Source organism: Mchenga conophoros, linkage group LG7, assembly GCF_057382185.1.
Source record: "Mchenga conophoros isolate Kocher_MC1m ecotype Shallow Benthic linkage group LG7, M_conophoros_male_GT1.1, whole genome shotgun sequence".
In the NCBI taxonomy this organism is placed as follows: Eukaryota; Metazoa; Chordata; class Actinopteri; order Cichliformes; family Cichlidae; genus Mchenga; species Mchenga conophoros.
In genome coordinates this window covers 31,092,919-31,109,731 of record NC_140532.1, presented here as the reverse complement: position 1 = coordinate 31,109,731, position 16,813 = coordinate 31,092,919, and the positions used below count along the sequence as shown (strand labels likewise).

Here is a 16,813-nt window from a genome sequence, read left to right as displayed (position 1 = left end):
ACCCTACATGTGGGGGAGGAGAACAGAAGAATATCTAAACATGCAGTTTAAGGCAAGGTGTAAGGAGAGTAAAATCTTTCACAATCAGCTGTTTATCTTGTTGAAATCAGTCTGATAGAAACACAACGAGCAGCAGCACAGCTCAGCTAATCCCACTCTGTAACTCTGTACATAAAATCTATTGGAGCTTGTGATGTAGATTATTTTGGTTCTTTTTTGAGTCTTTGAGTCGATACACCTACTGAATCTCATGTTACCCCTGAATGTGATCACTTCTCTTTTAGGTGTGAGGGAAAGTTACCATTTAAAAAAAAATCATTTGCTTGAGTTTACTACATGCATTAGAATAAGTTTAAATAAAGTTTGCATTTCCTTTTATTAATATGTTTTTATTGTTATACAGTATTAAAATAACACAAGGTTCAGTAAACTTGACAACAAAACCAAACAAAAAAAACCTCCAACTGGTAGAAATGTTCTCTGAAGCGACGTTTTACTTCTGATTTTGCACATAAACAAGTTGAAGAATTGTTGTTAATATGGACCTTTTACCGCTTGGCAACATATATGTGCTGATTTGGCCTTCAAAGAGGTACACATGCTTACCATGAAGTCCACTAATTAACCTTAGGGAGAACTTGTAGGAGTTTTACTGTTCTGCTGTTTCTGAGAACATTCGTTTCTTTCTTTCTTTTGCGTTCTTAAAATATGTGGTAAAGGTGGCTCACAATTACCGGAAAGCATGAAGCCAAACTCACTATTAGAAAGCTTGTTTATGACTATAATTATCACTTCTATAGAGATTCATACATGCATGATATATAGTAATCATACCCAGCATCCACCAGGTTAGGGCTGGGCAGTGAGTCTGAGACTTTATTGAAAGGAAACATCTTTTACACTTAAAATTATGCCTGTTTAGTGTGTGACTAAAGCAAAACCCAACCCTAACCCTAGTTGACTCAATGATGAACTGGTGGATGATGGATGAACTATACAGCAGTTAACGATGCCTGAAGTACTCACATAAGTTTTAAATGTGTTCACACATGCAGCAGCTGCTTGGATGTCTTCTGTGGCAACAAAATGTACGTGAACGAATATGAAAGAGGACTGTCTGGTACGTCCTCAGGATGAGTTGCGGTAAAGGTCTCTTCAGGGCTCTGAGGCTGGTATTCATGAAAGCTATCAATTATACATATGCCCTGCTGGATCTGAAGATGTGATTGTGACTGCTGGTCCTCACCCTGCACTCTCAGGTTATATGAAGGGTTAGGAAATACATCATTTCCTGGAAAAGACAGAACGCCTGGCTGAGATGTGAGGCCTGTAGTGGGTAAAGTAAGGGGTGGCTGGAGTTTCTTCAGAAGCTTATTGTAGTAACCTTTGGGAGTCTGAGAGAAGGAAAAAGAAGGCATGTAGTCCTGGCCAACAACAGGCTGTGGTGCACTAAAATAATCATGCAGCTCCGGAACATCCCAGACCTCCCTGTAGTGTCTCTGATCAAAGTGAAGATGACGAACGGTATGTTCATCCTGAAAAATAAAGAAAATGACCTCACATTCACAGGAAAGACATCTGGATTATGATAGTGAAACCAATAAATAATTGATTAGTACAATAGAAGGATGTATAGATGTAGCATATTAGTCAGCCAAACACTCCTTGAATGGCTCCAGATGTGAGTCAGTACAAAGCATTTTAATTTGCTTGTTTACACGAAAAGAAATGAATTTTGTGGTATTAAAAGGAGAAAAAAAAGACATTTTACTGATGCAAACATTTTAACTTGAGTTAAAGTTGTGTTTGGTACCGGAAACTAATTGGTTAGGTATTGTTAAGTGCCCCGTCAAAGTTATCCTTTAATGCAGTGGTTCCCAAACTTTTTTTTGTTTTACAAGAAAAATGTTCGCCCCCCTTCTCGCACGTGCACACGCACACATCCTCCAACCACAAACACCCATATTTTGCTCCATTGCGGTTTATTTCACACTTCAAACATTTAGTAAACAATTAAGCAAATGCAAGTAATCTGCAATAAATCACAGGTAGTAATGAAATAAACTACTAACTCTTTTACGTTACGTCTGCACCTACACGGGTATTTTTGAAAACGCAGCTGTTTCGTCCACACGTAAACAGCGTTTCGAATCACCGAAAACGGAGATTTTTTAAAACTCAATTTTTACGTTTACATGTGGACGAGGGATACAGAGTTCATCACACAGATAGAGACAAAATAGGGGAGACCGGGGATAGTTGTAACATTTTTGACATTTCTGTCTGTAAATTGAAGCTCTTTTAAGGTAGTGGATTCAAAATGTAATGCAAAGTATTTACATGTCTCTGCTATTAAATAGTGCAGCTATTTTCTCTGCAGCACAATTACTCATTGCATGGTATGGTCTCAAACACAAAGAGTGAAATGTTACAATTAACCCCATAGTCTGGGTTAGTTGTAACATATCCTGGGGTAAAATGTAACACAATGAAATAAGGGTACTAACAAAATATTAACATGTAATCTTTGTTTATTCAACACATGAATGCACTTACATCCATTTATGTAGCTCTGTGTGTGTGTGTGACAGAATGCAGAAATCTAGCTTTTGAACATATTCCAACCCCCCAAAAAAGACAAATTATGGAATTTTCTGCAACTGAATATTTCATTAATTTTGGTTGGTCTTCCTTGAGTTTGGCCTCATTGGCTCAGTGGGCATTATAACCTACAACTCTTGCACCAATTTTGAACATAACAATGAAGCTGAAAAAATGTAGATGTTCACCAGCATCGCAATTCCATTACTTTTTATCATGGCTTACCTTGGTGTGGTTTGCAGAGTGCTTCAGAAAGATGAGGAAATCTGTTTCTTGCACCCATCCTGACTTATTCCCACTACCAGTACTTCCTACTGGTCCATCTCTGACACAGTGGTCTGCATAATGTATGTGTTGGAACATAAACAGTGGAGGAATTGTGTTGCCAATGGCATTAACCGCATATACAAAAGCGACCAGTGAACCTCTCTCTGCTGATGTCGTTGCCCCAACTTGTTTAATATAAGTTAAAGTAATAGTGTGGTAAGTTGTAACATCTGCATTATTGTTACAACTGACCCAGACTCCTATAGCCATGAACTAGCTAACATTATAGCCAACGGCTAAAACATTAGCACTAAAGACCTACACAGAATATATCCCCATAGACATACAAATAACATAATTTAAGTTTGATGAGTTTAACTGCAAAGCAGATAATGCTATTACAAATTGAAATAAAGTAGAAAAACTTACTTTTTGGCATACAAATTACTTTTTTTCATGTTAAATTGTCTGTGTTTGACGAAATGTGCTGATTTTTCACATGTGATAGTGTAACAGAGTCATAAATAACATTGTTATAATTACACAAAATGTGTTCTAAACCCCCAAACTTCTCCTTTTATACCTGACTTTTAGGACCTCCAAGCCTGTAGTTGTGTTCATTATCAGTTAGAGCCCCTCCTCATTCTTTTCTTCTTCTTTGGTGCAATACTATAAATACAGTGTACCCCTTTTGCCTCTCCCCTTTTTCTACAATTCCCCTGTGGGAGAGGTGGGTGTCATTTCTTTCCAGCACCTTAAAGCACACATAATTCATATTTAACCACCCTGATGTTTATGATTGCGATTTTAATTCAGTTATTGTCATTATTGAGCCTGTTTTTGTAAGATGTTATAAGTGTGTAGTATGTGTGTGTGTCATAAATGTGTTTTAGGCGCCATAAATGATAGCATGAATATGTATTCCTTGCTAGCTTGGGAGCTGTGGTGGGTTGAGCTAATCCTCTTCCCCACTGTCTGTATTTGGTCTAGGAGCTGGAGTGGGCAAATTATTTACTTGGAGGTCTTTCTTTCTTTTACCTTTTTTATCAGGTATGTCAGATTTCATGTTGTTTTTGTTTTATCTTATGTCAAATATGTTACGTGTAAATGCATATTTTATGTTTAATGTAAAAATAAATGCCAGCCCTTTTTCTACAATTCCCCTGTGGGAGAGGAGCTGGAGTGGGCAAATTATTTACTTGGAGGTCTTTCTTTCTTTTACCTTTTTTATCAGACAACGCAGAATCACACCGGTTACAATAGCAGAACTGAGTTGGGCATGCACAGGATGAGTCACATCATTTGAAACTTAGCCCTGATTGGAGAAACTGGAAGTGTTACAACTGACCCACGTTATAACTATCCCCGGTCTCCCCTGCTGTTACTGTTAATCTGACTATCTGCAGGTTTTACACGCTTACATATAAACACGCAGTTACTGTCCTTCTATTTAGAAAGGCTGAGGCGTCGGGGTGTGATTATTTTACGTGTAGTTGTTTTTTTAATGTGTAATATTCAACATTGCAATCAATACATTTTTCAAAAAAATGCCTCTCTGTGCACAATGGGTTTAAAAACATAAACAACTGTGGGATGCTGTTTGTCCGTGATTTGAAGAGCCCAGTGGTGCTCCTGACGAAGGGGAAACCAATTCTGCAGGGGAGACCTACCTCGTGCAGGTGAAACCAAAGAGCAGACATGCTTCACCATATTTTCTAGTCTTTGGCTTAGAATGAAGTTGGTTTGGAAACATATTCAGCTGTGCTTCATCTCCTGCTTTGCGTTTCTGTGGACGCTAGCCACGCATGCTAGCAGTGTCCAAGCGTTTTGTCTCCCCCCCCCCCCCCAACGCAATGGCTCTGCGCCCCTCCTAGGGGCGGGCCCCACACTTTGGGAAGGTCTGCTTTAATGTGACAACTTACTGTTAGCCACTCAGTCAGCACTGGCTTCGGGATTGGAGGACAGACTTTGTGCTTGATGCTGTTGGGTTAAAAAATGAATATAAATAAATGGGGGGAAAATGAGAATGAGAAAAAGAGAGAGATTACAATGAAAATAAATGTGCATTGCTTACCATGCCCAGTGTCTATAGCAGATAATTGTGCTGACAGACAGAATAAGAAAAACTGCTCCCAGGGATATCAAGATCAGCATTATCAGTTGATCAGCTGGTGAAAACAATGAATCACATCAAGTAATTCAAAGAAAATGACAAATGTTGACAGTCTTACTAAATAAAATAGTCCATATGGGGAAATAATTAACCTACTCTGGGGATTCAAGGTGACATTGATGGATGAATTACCACAAAGTCCAAATGCTGTTGATGCTGTCACCGTGAAGGTGTACATACTGATGTTCAGGTTCTTTGCAGTGAGGCTGGTGGCTTCAGGATCATCTAAATCAACACAGAGTGACCGCCATTATTACAACATAAATACATGTTTACGATCATCGGGCAACACTGGAGACTTACTTTATTTATCTCAGTTACAAGCTAATCTTTGTGTGTGGAGAAACAAAACCAGGACTTTGTTATCAGTAGAGAAACTTAATAGTGTGATTAAGTGTGTCATCGTCCGAGTGCCAATCAATTTGTAAACAACTCGTCGACAACATGTTCAGGTTACTGTAAAGGGTGCAAAAAAAATGGTGTCTAAGAATTTGGACATTTTTGGGGTGATTAGTGTGTGTCTGCAATCAATTCAAAAATTATTTTTAATGAATTATTGCATTCACAATCATGTTTAGCCTAAATCTACAGGCTGAGACCTCAAAAGGAGGCTTGTTTTGTTTTTAGACTACCACAAGGGGGCATTGTGTCCATTTGTTAAAACTTGTGTTATTAGCCATTTCCTGATGCAAATACTGGAAGAGGAAGGTCATCATATGCCAGGAGGTAAATACTAACAATGAATTAAACTTCAGCTAACAGAGCACCTATGAAAAAGTGCTGATCCTGTGCTTAATGTCCAGACTGAAATCATAGCTGGCCTGAGTGAGTATGCCTTCATACTGTACCTGTGCTCACGTTAAAAACGTTCCCGCTCTTGTCCTGGTAGTAGAGAATATATCCATGGATGGAAGCAGTCTGCTTTTCCAGAGGTATGGGCTCCCAGGATACCTCAACAGCCGAGTCTTCCTGTTTGTATTTGAGTTTAAACAGCTCGACTCCTATTTCTGGAAAGATGTGACATGCATAAAATACACTGCTGATTGAACCATCGCATTTTGTGAGAAATCACTGAATCAGTCTTACTGGTCTCTCTGATGTAGCCCTTTCTTCTCTGTAGTAGCACCGCAGCTCCCTCAGTGCAGGCGTATATGGACAGCAGGTATCTCCGACCATCTTCAAAGTTCTCTGGAACAACAAAAGGAGCTGTGCTGAAACAGATGCAAATATGATCTGCAACAGTTTTGTAGGCAAAGATGAGGACGTACTTGAAAAAACTGTGGTATGAGTTCTGTTGGGAGGCACTTTCATCCACTCGAAGGTGCAATTACCGAAGACTGGACACCAGTCCACTATGTAGCCACAGCTGGCGTTAGGACTATCAGGCCAGGACAGGAAGCTACCATTGCTGCCACTGATCCAGGAGGTCTTCACCTCGGATGTATCTGAAAAATGAGCCTCGTTAAAAAACAGTTTTACCCATGACTCTACATGAAAAATGAACATAGCAACTTTGAGATCATCCATTGTTTTTATGACCTGACTGAAGCAGAGTGTCCCACTCCAAGGACTCTTAGACTCTAAAGCAAGGAGGTGCCCCCTTATGGGCATTAGAAAGAATGCAGTGCAATTTTTAGGGGATTTGGCTTCCCTTTTAAGATGAGGCCAGAATTTCTATACTCTTCATGAATCACTATTTGTAAACTTATAATATATTACATTATTTGAGCAGGGAAATTAATTTGTCAAATTCTGCATTTGTTTTGAAAACCATTTGCTTACAGGCAAATGTACTTTTAAGGCATTTAGCTTCCCTTTGCAGACCAATAAAATGTGCAAAAATGTACATACTCACCATGACTTGGACATATAGAATATAAACACAACAATTACAAATTTGTATACTTATAATAGATATAATCTCAATCATGTGATCATGAAAACTGCTATTCCTTTTCTGCATTAGTTTGGAAAACCTTTTGCTTACAGCCTTCTGCACAGATTAGATAAAATCAAACCTCTTCCCCAAATGGAAATCAAAGTGAGCTTATCTGTAATGTGTGGTGCTCTGTTAGCTTCATACCTAGATTGCAGCGGGGGATGATGATGGTCGATGGTGATGAGCTGCCGTTTATGTTTCTAGCCGTGACAGTGACCATGTACTCCTCACTGGGGTCCAGCGTGAGTGTAAGACTGTGATTGCTTCTGGACACGTTGGTTTGGTTTGACTGATTTTTGTCTTTGGTCTTTGCCCAGGACACTTTGTAGTCAAAGATTTCTCCATGGCTCTGATTGGTCAGTGGCACCTGTGGAGACGTAACATCAAGACCTGAAATGGTAACAGTGTCCTCTGAAACATCACTTTCTAACTGTATAAGTTGTTGCACTGATATTTTTAAATACGTTTATTAAAATATATTTTTTTCCCACATAAGTTTATTAATATTTAGTATTGCTTTACAGACTAGCTGTAAGTAAAAGTGTATTTTTTAATTCCACTGGTGACCACTTGAAACTGAGTCAGTTTCCAGACTTAGTGACTTTAAAAAAAACACTTTGTAAAAGCCAACTTGGACTCACCTTCCAGGAGATTACAGTCTGGTCTGCCTTCACCTTCATCCACACGTCAAGAGCATCTGGAACTGTGGTGCAACCAGACAAACGACATCTGTTACATTCACACATTTTTAAAGTCTTTTCTCTTAAAAAACAAAAAACAAAAACAACTTACCATCACCCTTCGTGCAGATTTTGACACTATTGCTCCAGTCACCCCATTTCCAGAAATGCTGTGATGTTCCACATCGGACCCTCACGTCATAGTCCCAGTGTGGTATCAAGTCCTTGATGACTGCAGCTGTGAGGCCAACTCCAAAGTTTTCAGTCTGGTAAACCTACAAGGACAAGAATTATGTTAGCTGACTTCAGTGAAGACCTTTACTTTGAAAAGCCAATACCTTAGCCTCCTTTTTAATCTACTCACTTTGGTATTAGAGTTTCCATCACTGACATGTACTTGGCATGTGATGTTGAGATTACTGTACTTCTTCACAGTCCAGCTCCATTTCAGACTGATGTTTCTGGGGTTCACAGTTGAAGCTGCCACTTTGTCTGGAGCAACCATGTGCACTAAAACAAGAGATCACAACAATCAGCTGATCTTAAAGATTAAGAATAGCCTTTTTCCCCTCGTTTTTTCCAAAGTTTTACCTCTTTTGGTCAGGTCCACCCTGTCATGGAGCTCGAGCTTTCCCAGAGGATTAGTGACTGTTAAGGTCCAGTTCCTCTCAGCAGCATCCAGCTCCACTTTTTGCGAGCATTTACCCAATTGATGCATTGGTCCAATGTTGCATGGGCTAAAATGTAAAAATATACACTGCTTAAATATTAACAACAACACAGAGGCACAAACATACAAAACAATATAAAATCAGGAATGGGGGAAAACAGTTTTTCACAAGTCTACTTAGCTGAAAGCAGTGCTGTTGTAGACCATTGCTATCAAGTTAAAGTGCCAAAAATTGCACTTTGGCCATTTTTAACAAGTTAACACATCAAGTTAAAGCTACTGTCAGCTATTCCCTTTTCACAAGGGGTTACCAGAGCAGGTACCCCTGTGTTTTGATTTGGAAGACTTTTATACTGGATGCCTTTCATACTGCAACTGAAGAGGAAATTTGTATCTCTTCCTGAAATCAAACCAGTGGCCTTTATACTATTTTAAAAAAAATTGGCCTAAAGTTTTCAAAAATGACCTGTGGAACTGAATCTTTGGCTTGTTTTTATTTGTTGATGCATAAATTCATTATTGCTGTTTCAGTTTATTATCATTTTTAAATTACAACTCACATTAAAAATGATTTTATCCAGAGAAGAAAATAAAAGCCTTTTGGGTGCATCTGACCATCATGTTGACTAAGCCTGATATCAAGCCATTTCCAAAATAAGTCAAATTATCTGTTTTATTATTGATTCATCTTCAATCTAAACACCAACTGCGTACTGTAATTTGGGGACTCTGCTACAACAACATAAAACATTTTAATAGATGAAGTTAAATATTACAGTCATGTAATGACATTTGTTGCTTAACTGCGTAACAGGCTTGTCAGATAATTTGAAACAAATCATAGAAATTAAACAAAGTCAAACATGAAAAATGAAAAACCACTAAAGGCAGGTAGGTACCATTCAGATCTACAGATAAGATTAACACAAAAGAGGTTGGCACCTCGAGATTTATCATTTTTACTGTTTCTACTCTTCTGTATGTATGTTACTAACAAGCTGCAAAAATGTTTCAGGAGCAAGGTTATAGCAGCGTGCAGTTATTAAATTATTAATTTTTATTTTAAAGAATCCTGATAGATGTTTGATTCTCTTTGTGACTATTAATCACAGTGAGAATAAGGAAGAAATGCTTTCTCACACACACACACACACACACACACACACACACACACACACACACACACACACAGAAGTCTGGTCAGTTTTAGAAAGACCATTCTCCCACACAGTGAACTTTCCCAGTATGAACTACAGGTAGGTTTTTTTTCCCAGTTTATATTTCAGTGCTTTCAAGGTTTAAATTTGGCAGTGAGCCATGATCTTCCGACCTCTGCTACATTTGAACAGGGGTTCCTAATAAAGTGCCGAGTGAATCAGTGAATCCTTTGAAGTTGTCAGATTACATTTTATTTACTTGTTTATAAGTAAACAAGTAAATTGCTTCCATAGTGAACCCTGTGGTTGTATTATACCTTCCATGAAGCTGGTATTTTCTTCTGACTATGGCAAGTTCCTCCATTTTCCTTCCTATATTCCAAAAACAATCGACAGATTCCAGATCCCGGGTTTCACACTGAAGATCACTGTCACCAGGGGGGTCTAAATTTATGGCAAATACCAAGAAAAAACCATAAGAACCAGCAATCTGTATTTAGAAGATAAATTAAAAAAAAACAAAACAAAACCATCATCTCAACCTGCTGCTTCATACTTACAGCCAGCGTGAAAACTGGCTCCACTGATGTCTCCTTTGGTTGTTTCACATATTACATCACTCCAGTTTTCTGATTGTTGTTCCAGGTGGACAGTCAGGGCATGCACATGTTCACTGATCTTTTTTTCCATGCCTTTATACCCATTTACATACATTCTCCTGAAACCTTTTCCTTCTGGCACAATGCAGCAGAATGTGGCTCTGCTGCCTACTTCAAGTATTTTATCCTTTGGGAAAACTGATATTTCTGCTGGGCTTTGCATCCCTGCCAAACAACAACAATGAGGCATAATAAGCACAACTGTAAAATGTGTAAGAATTATGAAAATCTAAATGATTTGAATTCAACAATAACCAGGTAGTGTCTTCTGCATCCATGGGCTTGATTGGTTGTTGTATTGGGACCTGAGCCGGACTGAATGGCGAGCACACTGCGATGGTAAATGGGAAGTCCATTTCCAGGAATGAGTAGATCCTATCTGTGCAGGTGCCACAACAACTTCACCCTACAACATTATCATAAACACATTAGAGCAACAGTTCTTTGTTTGGAGGCTACAGAAGTGAGGATTATAGTTACCCATAATAATCTCTTACATTGTGTTCAGGTTTGTCTGCTATGAGAAGCTGCAGCTCGTACACGAGCCCATCTCGTATCACAGAGCAAGAAGGGTCATCTTCCCACTTTAACAGGAGTGTCTGATCGTTGTGGGCAAGAGTTACATTCTGAGGTCCACAACACAACACACCTAAAGGAGAAATTCCATGTTTAAAGTGGAACACTGAACGAGTCTTAAGCTTAAAAACATAATTGTTGGGCTATTTGAACAGCAGTCAGTAAAGACACAGGATAGTGGTGCCAATAGCGTTACACTTTTCTCAGTACCGATGCTCTGTTAAAGCCTCTGGTTTCTAGTAATGTCACCTTTAGTGCTGTTACCTTTATCAGTGGCAATCCACTTCTTGGATCTGATACTACTAGTCATTTCCAAATCAAAACACTCCTTAAACTCATAAAATAAAACAAACACTGAGCCACCACTGCGAGTTAAAAACCAGTGTGGCTTTTCTCCTGGGTGCTACAATAAAGTTTAACACCCTTAAAAAATTACTGTACTGTATACGGTCCTTATATTCCGTGAAACAATATTTGCTCTTCTGCGAACCTAGAACTGGATCTAATATTTGAATCTGCAGCTACTTTTTTTTTTTTTACACTTTTTCTCTCAGATCAATCTTCTGATTTACAATCTTCTTGACAAGACTGCTCAAAGACATTTTATATCTATTAAAGGATGATACCACAGACCTTTATGGCAGGGTAATTAAACTACTACTTAAAAAGCAGTCACTTGACCCAGCTAATTATTATAGGCCATTTTCTTTTTCAGAAATTCTTGAAAAAGGTTGTTAAACAGCTAATAATTTATCTGCAAAGGAACAATTTATATGAAGAGTTTCAGGTAGGATTTAGAATTCATCACAGTGCAGAAGCTGCTAGGCTACTGCTGACCGTAACATTTTATCACAGGGATTAGAGCACGCTGTAGGTATTACAGGTACTGCACTGCAGTGGTTTGAATTAGTGGTGTGCGGATCGATATTGAAATATCGATTCTTCCGATACCAGTAATTTACAGGGAGTGCAGAATTATTAGGCAAATGAGTATTTTGTCCACATCACCCTCTTCATGCATGTTGTCTTACTCCAAGCTGTATAGGATCGAAAGCCTACTACCAATTAAGCATATTAGGTGATGTGCATCTCTGTAATGAGAAGGGGTGTGGTCTAATGACATCAACACCCTATATCAGGTGCGCATAATTATTAGGCAACGTCCTTTCCTTTGGCAAAATGGGTCAAAAGAAGGACTTGACAGGCTCAGAAAAGTCAAAAATAGTGAGATATCTTGCAGAGGGATGCAGCAGTCTCAAAATTGCAAAGCTTCTGCAGCGTGATCATCGAACAATCAAGCGTTTCATTCAAAATAGTCAACAGGGTCGCAAGAAGCGTGTGGAAAAACCAAGGGGCAAAATATCTGCCCATGAACTGAGAAAAGTCAAGCGTGCAGCTGCCAAGATGCCACTTGCCACCAGTTTGGCCATATTTCAGAGCTGCAACATCACTGGAGTGCCCAAAAGCACAAGGTGTGCAATACTCAGAGACATGGCCAAGGTAAGAAAGGCTGAAAGACGACCACCACTGAACAAGACACACAAGCTGAAACGTCAAGACTGGGCCAAGAAATATCTCAAGACTGGTTTTTCTAAGGTTTTATGGACTGATGAAATGAGAGTGAGTCTTGATGGGCCAGATGGATGGGCCCGTGGCTGGATTGGTAAAGGGCAGAGAGCTCCAGTCTGACTCAGACGCCAGCAAGGTGGAGGTGGAGTACTGGTTTGGGCTGGTATCATCAAAGATGAGCTTGTGGGGCCTTTTCAGGTCGAGGATGGAGTCAAGCTCAACTCCCAGTCCTACTGCCAGTTTCTGGAAGACACCTTCTTCAAGCAGTGGTACAGGAAGAAGTCTGCATCCTTCAAGAAAAACATGATTTTCATGCAGGACAATGCTCCATCACACGCGTCCAAGTACTCCACAGCGTGGCTGGCAAGAAAGGGTATAAGAGAAGAAAAACTAATGACATGGCCACCTTGTTCACCTGATCTGAACCCCATTGAGAACCTGTGGTCCATCATCAAATGTGAGATTTACAAGGAGGGAAAACAGTACACCTCTCTGAACAGTGTCTGGGAGGCTGTGGTTGCTGCTGCACGCAATGTTGATGGTGAACAGATCAAAACACTGACAGAATCCATGGATGGCAGGCTTCTGAGTGTCCTTGCAAAGAAAGGTGGCTATATTGGTCGCTGATTTGTTTTTGTTTTGTTTTTGAATGTCAGAAATGTATAATTGTGAATGTGGAGATGTTATATTGGTTTCACTGGTAAAAATAAATAATTGAAAGGGGTATATATTTGTTTTTTGTTAAGTTGCCTAATAATTATGCACAGTAATAGTCACCTGCACACACAGATATCCCCCTAAAATAGCTAAAACTAAAAACAAACTAAAAACTACTTCCACAAACATTCAGCTTTGATATTAATGAGTTTTTTGGGTTCATTGAGAACATGGTTGTTGTTCAATAATAAAATGATTCCTCAAAAATACAACTTGCCTAATAATTCTGCACTCCCTGTATGCTCTAGAATCAATTCTCATATTAAAATATCGATATTTTAGTACTTTGGGGTAAATTTGTAGTTTTTCATTAACAGGAACAAAGTGGAAAGAAACTATATCATTCGGATTGTCTAAATTGGAAGGAACTATTTCCTCTTACGCCTTTCATAGTCATGTGCAAAACACAGCTGTATAAATGTGTCCAGCCCCTGGCGTGCGCACTCACAACAATGGCTGAGCATAAATGGAGTCATGTGTGCACGTATTTTACCTCCACAAACGGCCGAGGCGCGGTTTGCGATACATGTGGCAAGACAGTGACGTGTTGTGGCAACACCACTAACCTCGTCAAACACCTGAGAGTAAATCACATCACAGAATATGACGAGCTTATGTTGAGGCGAACTGAAGAGGAGGAGAGGGACAGGTGCTGCTAGGGCGAGACAGACGGTCTGTCTCTCAACATGTTCAAATAGGGCACAACTTCAGGTTTTTTATTTCTACATGATAATTCTACATTATTAAGCAATAAAAAAAGTAGTCTGATGTCCTGCAATAATTATGAAGTTATATTATTACAATTACATAATACAATTATATATTGTATTATGAAATACAATGAAACATTACGTTTTTGTACAGAGTATCGGTATCGGATCAGTATCGTCGATACCACCCTGACTTTTACTTGGTATCGGATCAAAAAGGAAATCAGTGGTATCTCACATCACTAGTTTGAATCATATCTGTTTAACAGACTGCAGTCTGTTCGCGTAAATGGAGAGTCCTCTTCACACACTAATAATTATGGAGTTCCACAGGGTTCAGTGCTAGGACAAATTCTGTTTACATTATACATGCTTCCCTTATCATCAGAAGGCATAGCATACATTTTCACTGCAACTTTATCTGTCCATGAAGCCAGATAACATACGCAAATTAGTTAAACTGCATGAATGTTTTAAATACATAAAGACCTGGATGGCCTCTAACTTTTTGCTTCTAAATTCAGATAAAGCTGAGGTTATTGTACTTGGCCCTGAAAATATGGTAGCTAACCAGATGCTTGATCAGGATGGCATTACTTTGGCCTCCAGTAACACTGTGAGGAACCTTGGAGTTGTTTTTAACCAGGATACCGTATGTTTTGCAATGTGCATATTATAACACAAATATAACTAATTTGTAGGACTGCTTTATTCAATTTAGGCGATATCCCTAAAAATAGAAATATCCTGTCTCAGAGTGACGCTGAAAAACTAGTTTATGCATTAATTACTTCCAGGCTGGACTACTGTAATTCATTATTATCAGGATGTCTGACAGACTGACGGGGACTAGAATGAGAGAGCATATTTCTCCTATACTGACTTCCCTTCATTGGCTTCCTGTTAAATCCAGAATTGAGTTCAAAATCCTGCTCCTCACAAACAAGGTCTTGAATAATCAAACCCCATCTTATCTTAATGAGCTTATAGTACCATATCACCCCTTTGACTACGATGACCTGGATGACTGAGAACCTTCACAGACATCACCCCATTAAAGCACTTCAGGCTTACTTGTGGTTCCTAGAATATAGGATGGGAGGAAGGGCCTTCAGTTTTCAGGCCCCTCTTCTATGGAACCAGCTTCCAGTTTGGATTCAGGAGACAAATATAATCTCTACTTTTAAGATTAGGCTTAAAACTTTATTTTTTACTAAAGCCTATAGTTAGGGCTGGATCAGGTGACCCTGAATTTATCACCCAGTTATGCTGCAAGCTGCGGGACTTCCCATGATGCACTAAGTGTTTCTTCTTTAGACACTATGTGTTTATACACCACGGTACATTAAATGCAGTACTTATTATTGTGTAGCTCTCTTCCATAGAATATGTTTGTCCTGTCTTTCTGCCCTAACCCCCAAAGGTTGGGGTCATTTGCCTTGTTCTGTCAGAGGTTTCGTCCTGACCAAAAGAGTTTTTTCTTTCCAGTGTCACCAAGTGCTTATTCATGAGGGAATTGGATTGGATTGAACTGAATATGAGTCTTTGTGGATCATCCATACACACTGATAACCTTCTTGTCCAAATGTGATCACTTCTGGTTTCAGCATGAACATGGTGATGGCCAAAATGCCGGAGTACAAAACTTGCTCTTATAGATTACATGGTGGCTCCATCAAACTTGTATCTGTGTCAGCTTGTTATGTGCTCACTGAAGTAGATTGATCTTAAGTAAATATAAACATCTCTTAAATCTTAATATGCTAAGCAATCTGACATAGCAATGTAGAGCTTTCTGGTTCTGTGTTAAACATCCATTCCTGTGCATCTTTTTGTTTTTAAATTCTTTGTGGGAGGAACTCAGAGGGCACAGGAAGTGTAAAACTGGGCAATGACAGCTCTGCTCTACTTCTGCACTTAAGATGTTATGCAAGAGAAGATGGGGAATTAGCATGTGATTGCCTGCATTAAGTGTGAGGATAAAAAGCAAGATAAAAAGAAAAGCCATGATGCAATCATGTGATGTTGTACAATCAATACAGCTAACTGATACTCATGATAGCAGCACAGTGTTAGGATGATGTGTAACTGGACACAGAGCAAGTCATATTATTTATAAAACATTTTCATGAATAATTCTCTAAAATCCAGCCACAGCACAAACAAGGTCAACAAGTTCACACAAACTAGTGAAAGTAATTACTAAATGATACCTCGGCTTTGTTCTTCAGCTCAGTGATGCTAGTTCAATGCAAACTGTGCATGATATCGATAACACTATTACTCAAAGCCAACCAATTTTCTTCGGAATTCCTGAGGAAAATGATGATGAGGAAAATAATATAATTTACACACACATATAAAAATAGTTAAAGACAACATTTATAACACCCACTTATAATCAAATAATCTCAAATCACTCAATCAACGAGATGATGTAGACACACTCCAAAGTCCCTGAAAATGAGTTGCACCTCCACTGTTGCATGCTGATGTAAATTAAGCTTGACCAGTAAAAAAAGACTCCACATAAAAATGATCTTGTATGCACAGGCAGCTGAAACACAGCATCTGAAATCAATATTTCTTGGCTTTATTAAACATATCAGATACCTTTCATACCTGTAGATTATCAAAGGTAAGATGACGACATACTCACCGTTTTCTTGTCCATCTTGTGTACTTTTTCCGAAGAGTGAGAGCAATAACAACCATGCAATCATTATCATAATAATCGTGATGATCCTCTTGTGTAGAACTGTTTATTTCTTGACAGAAAAAACTGTCATGAATCAAGTCGAGTTGTTGTGATAGCTATGGCAATTAACATCCGCTCGAAGGTGGTTGAAAAGCAGATTTCTGTTTGATGACTGACGCAGACAGCAGGCAAATGTCACTGTCTGTGTCAGGTTACTTCCTGTAGCCTGCCTTCCTCCATAAACACAGTTTGGAAGTGCATTTGAGTTACACTGTTCTAAAAAATAGTAATGTCAAATTATTTTACTGTGTATTTTACAGTTGTGTGTTTTTCTAGAATATCATTACATTTACATAAGTAGACTGTGATCTGACACAGTCTACTTATGTAAATGTAA

At 38.9% G+C, this 16,813-nt stretch overlaps 1 protein-coding gene across 1 annotated transcript; it reads right to left on the bottom strand.

Annotated features, from left to right (window-relative positions):
- Nucleotides 1–406: 406 nt before the first annotated feature.
- LOC146570439 (leukemia inhibitory factor receptor-like) lies at nucleotides 407–16,553 on the bottom strand. The gene is made up of 17 exons (XM_085281179.1): nucleotides 16,378–16,553; nucleotides 10,644–10,795; nucleotides 10,396–10,552; nucleotides 10,048–10,296; nucleotides 9,805–9,931; nucleotides 8,252–8,397; nucleotides 8,025–8,170; nucleotides 7,773–7,935; nucleotides 7,622–7,683; nucleotides 7,125–7,347; nucleotides 6,310–6,486; nucleotides 6,128–6,229; nucleotides 5,890–6,048; nucleotides 5,138–5,266; nucleotides 4,943–5,036; nucleotides 4,791–4,848; nucleotides 407–1,535 (listed from the first exon to the last, which is right to left on the bottom strand). The coding sequence occupies exons 1-17, from the start codon at nucleotides 16,445–16,447 to the stop codon at nucleotides 1,044–1,046; spliced, it is 2,706 nt and encodes a 901-aa protein (XP_085137305.1). The 5' UTR covers nucleotides 16,448–16,553; the 3' UTR covers nucleotides 407–1,043.
- Nucleotides 16,554–16,813: the final 260 nt, after the last annotated feature.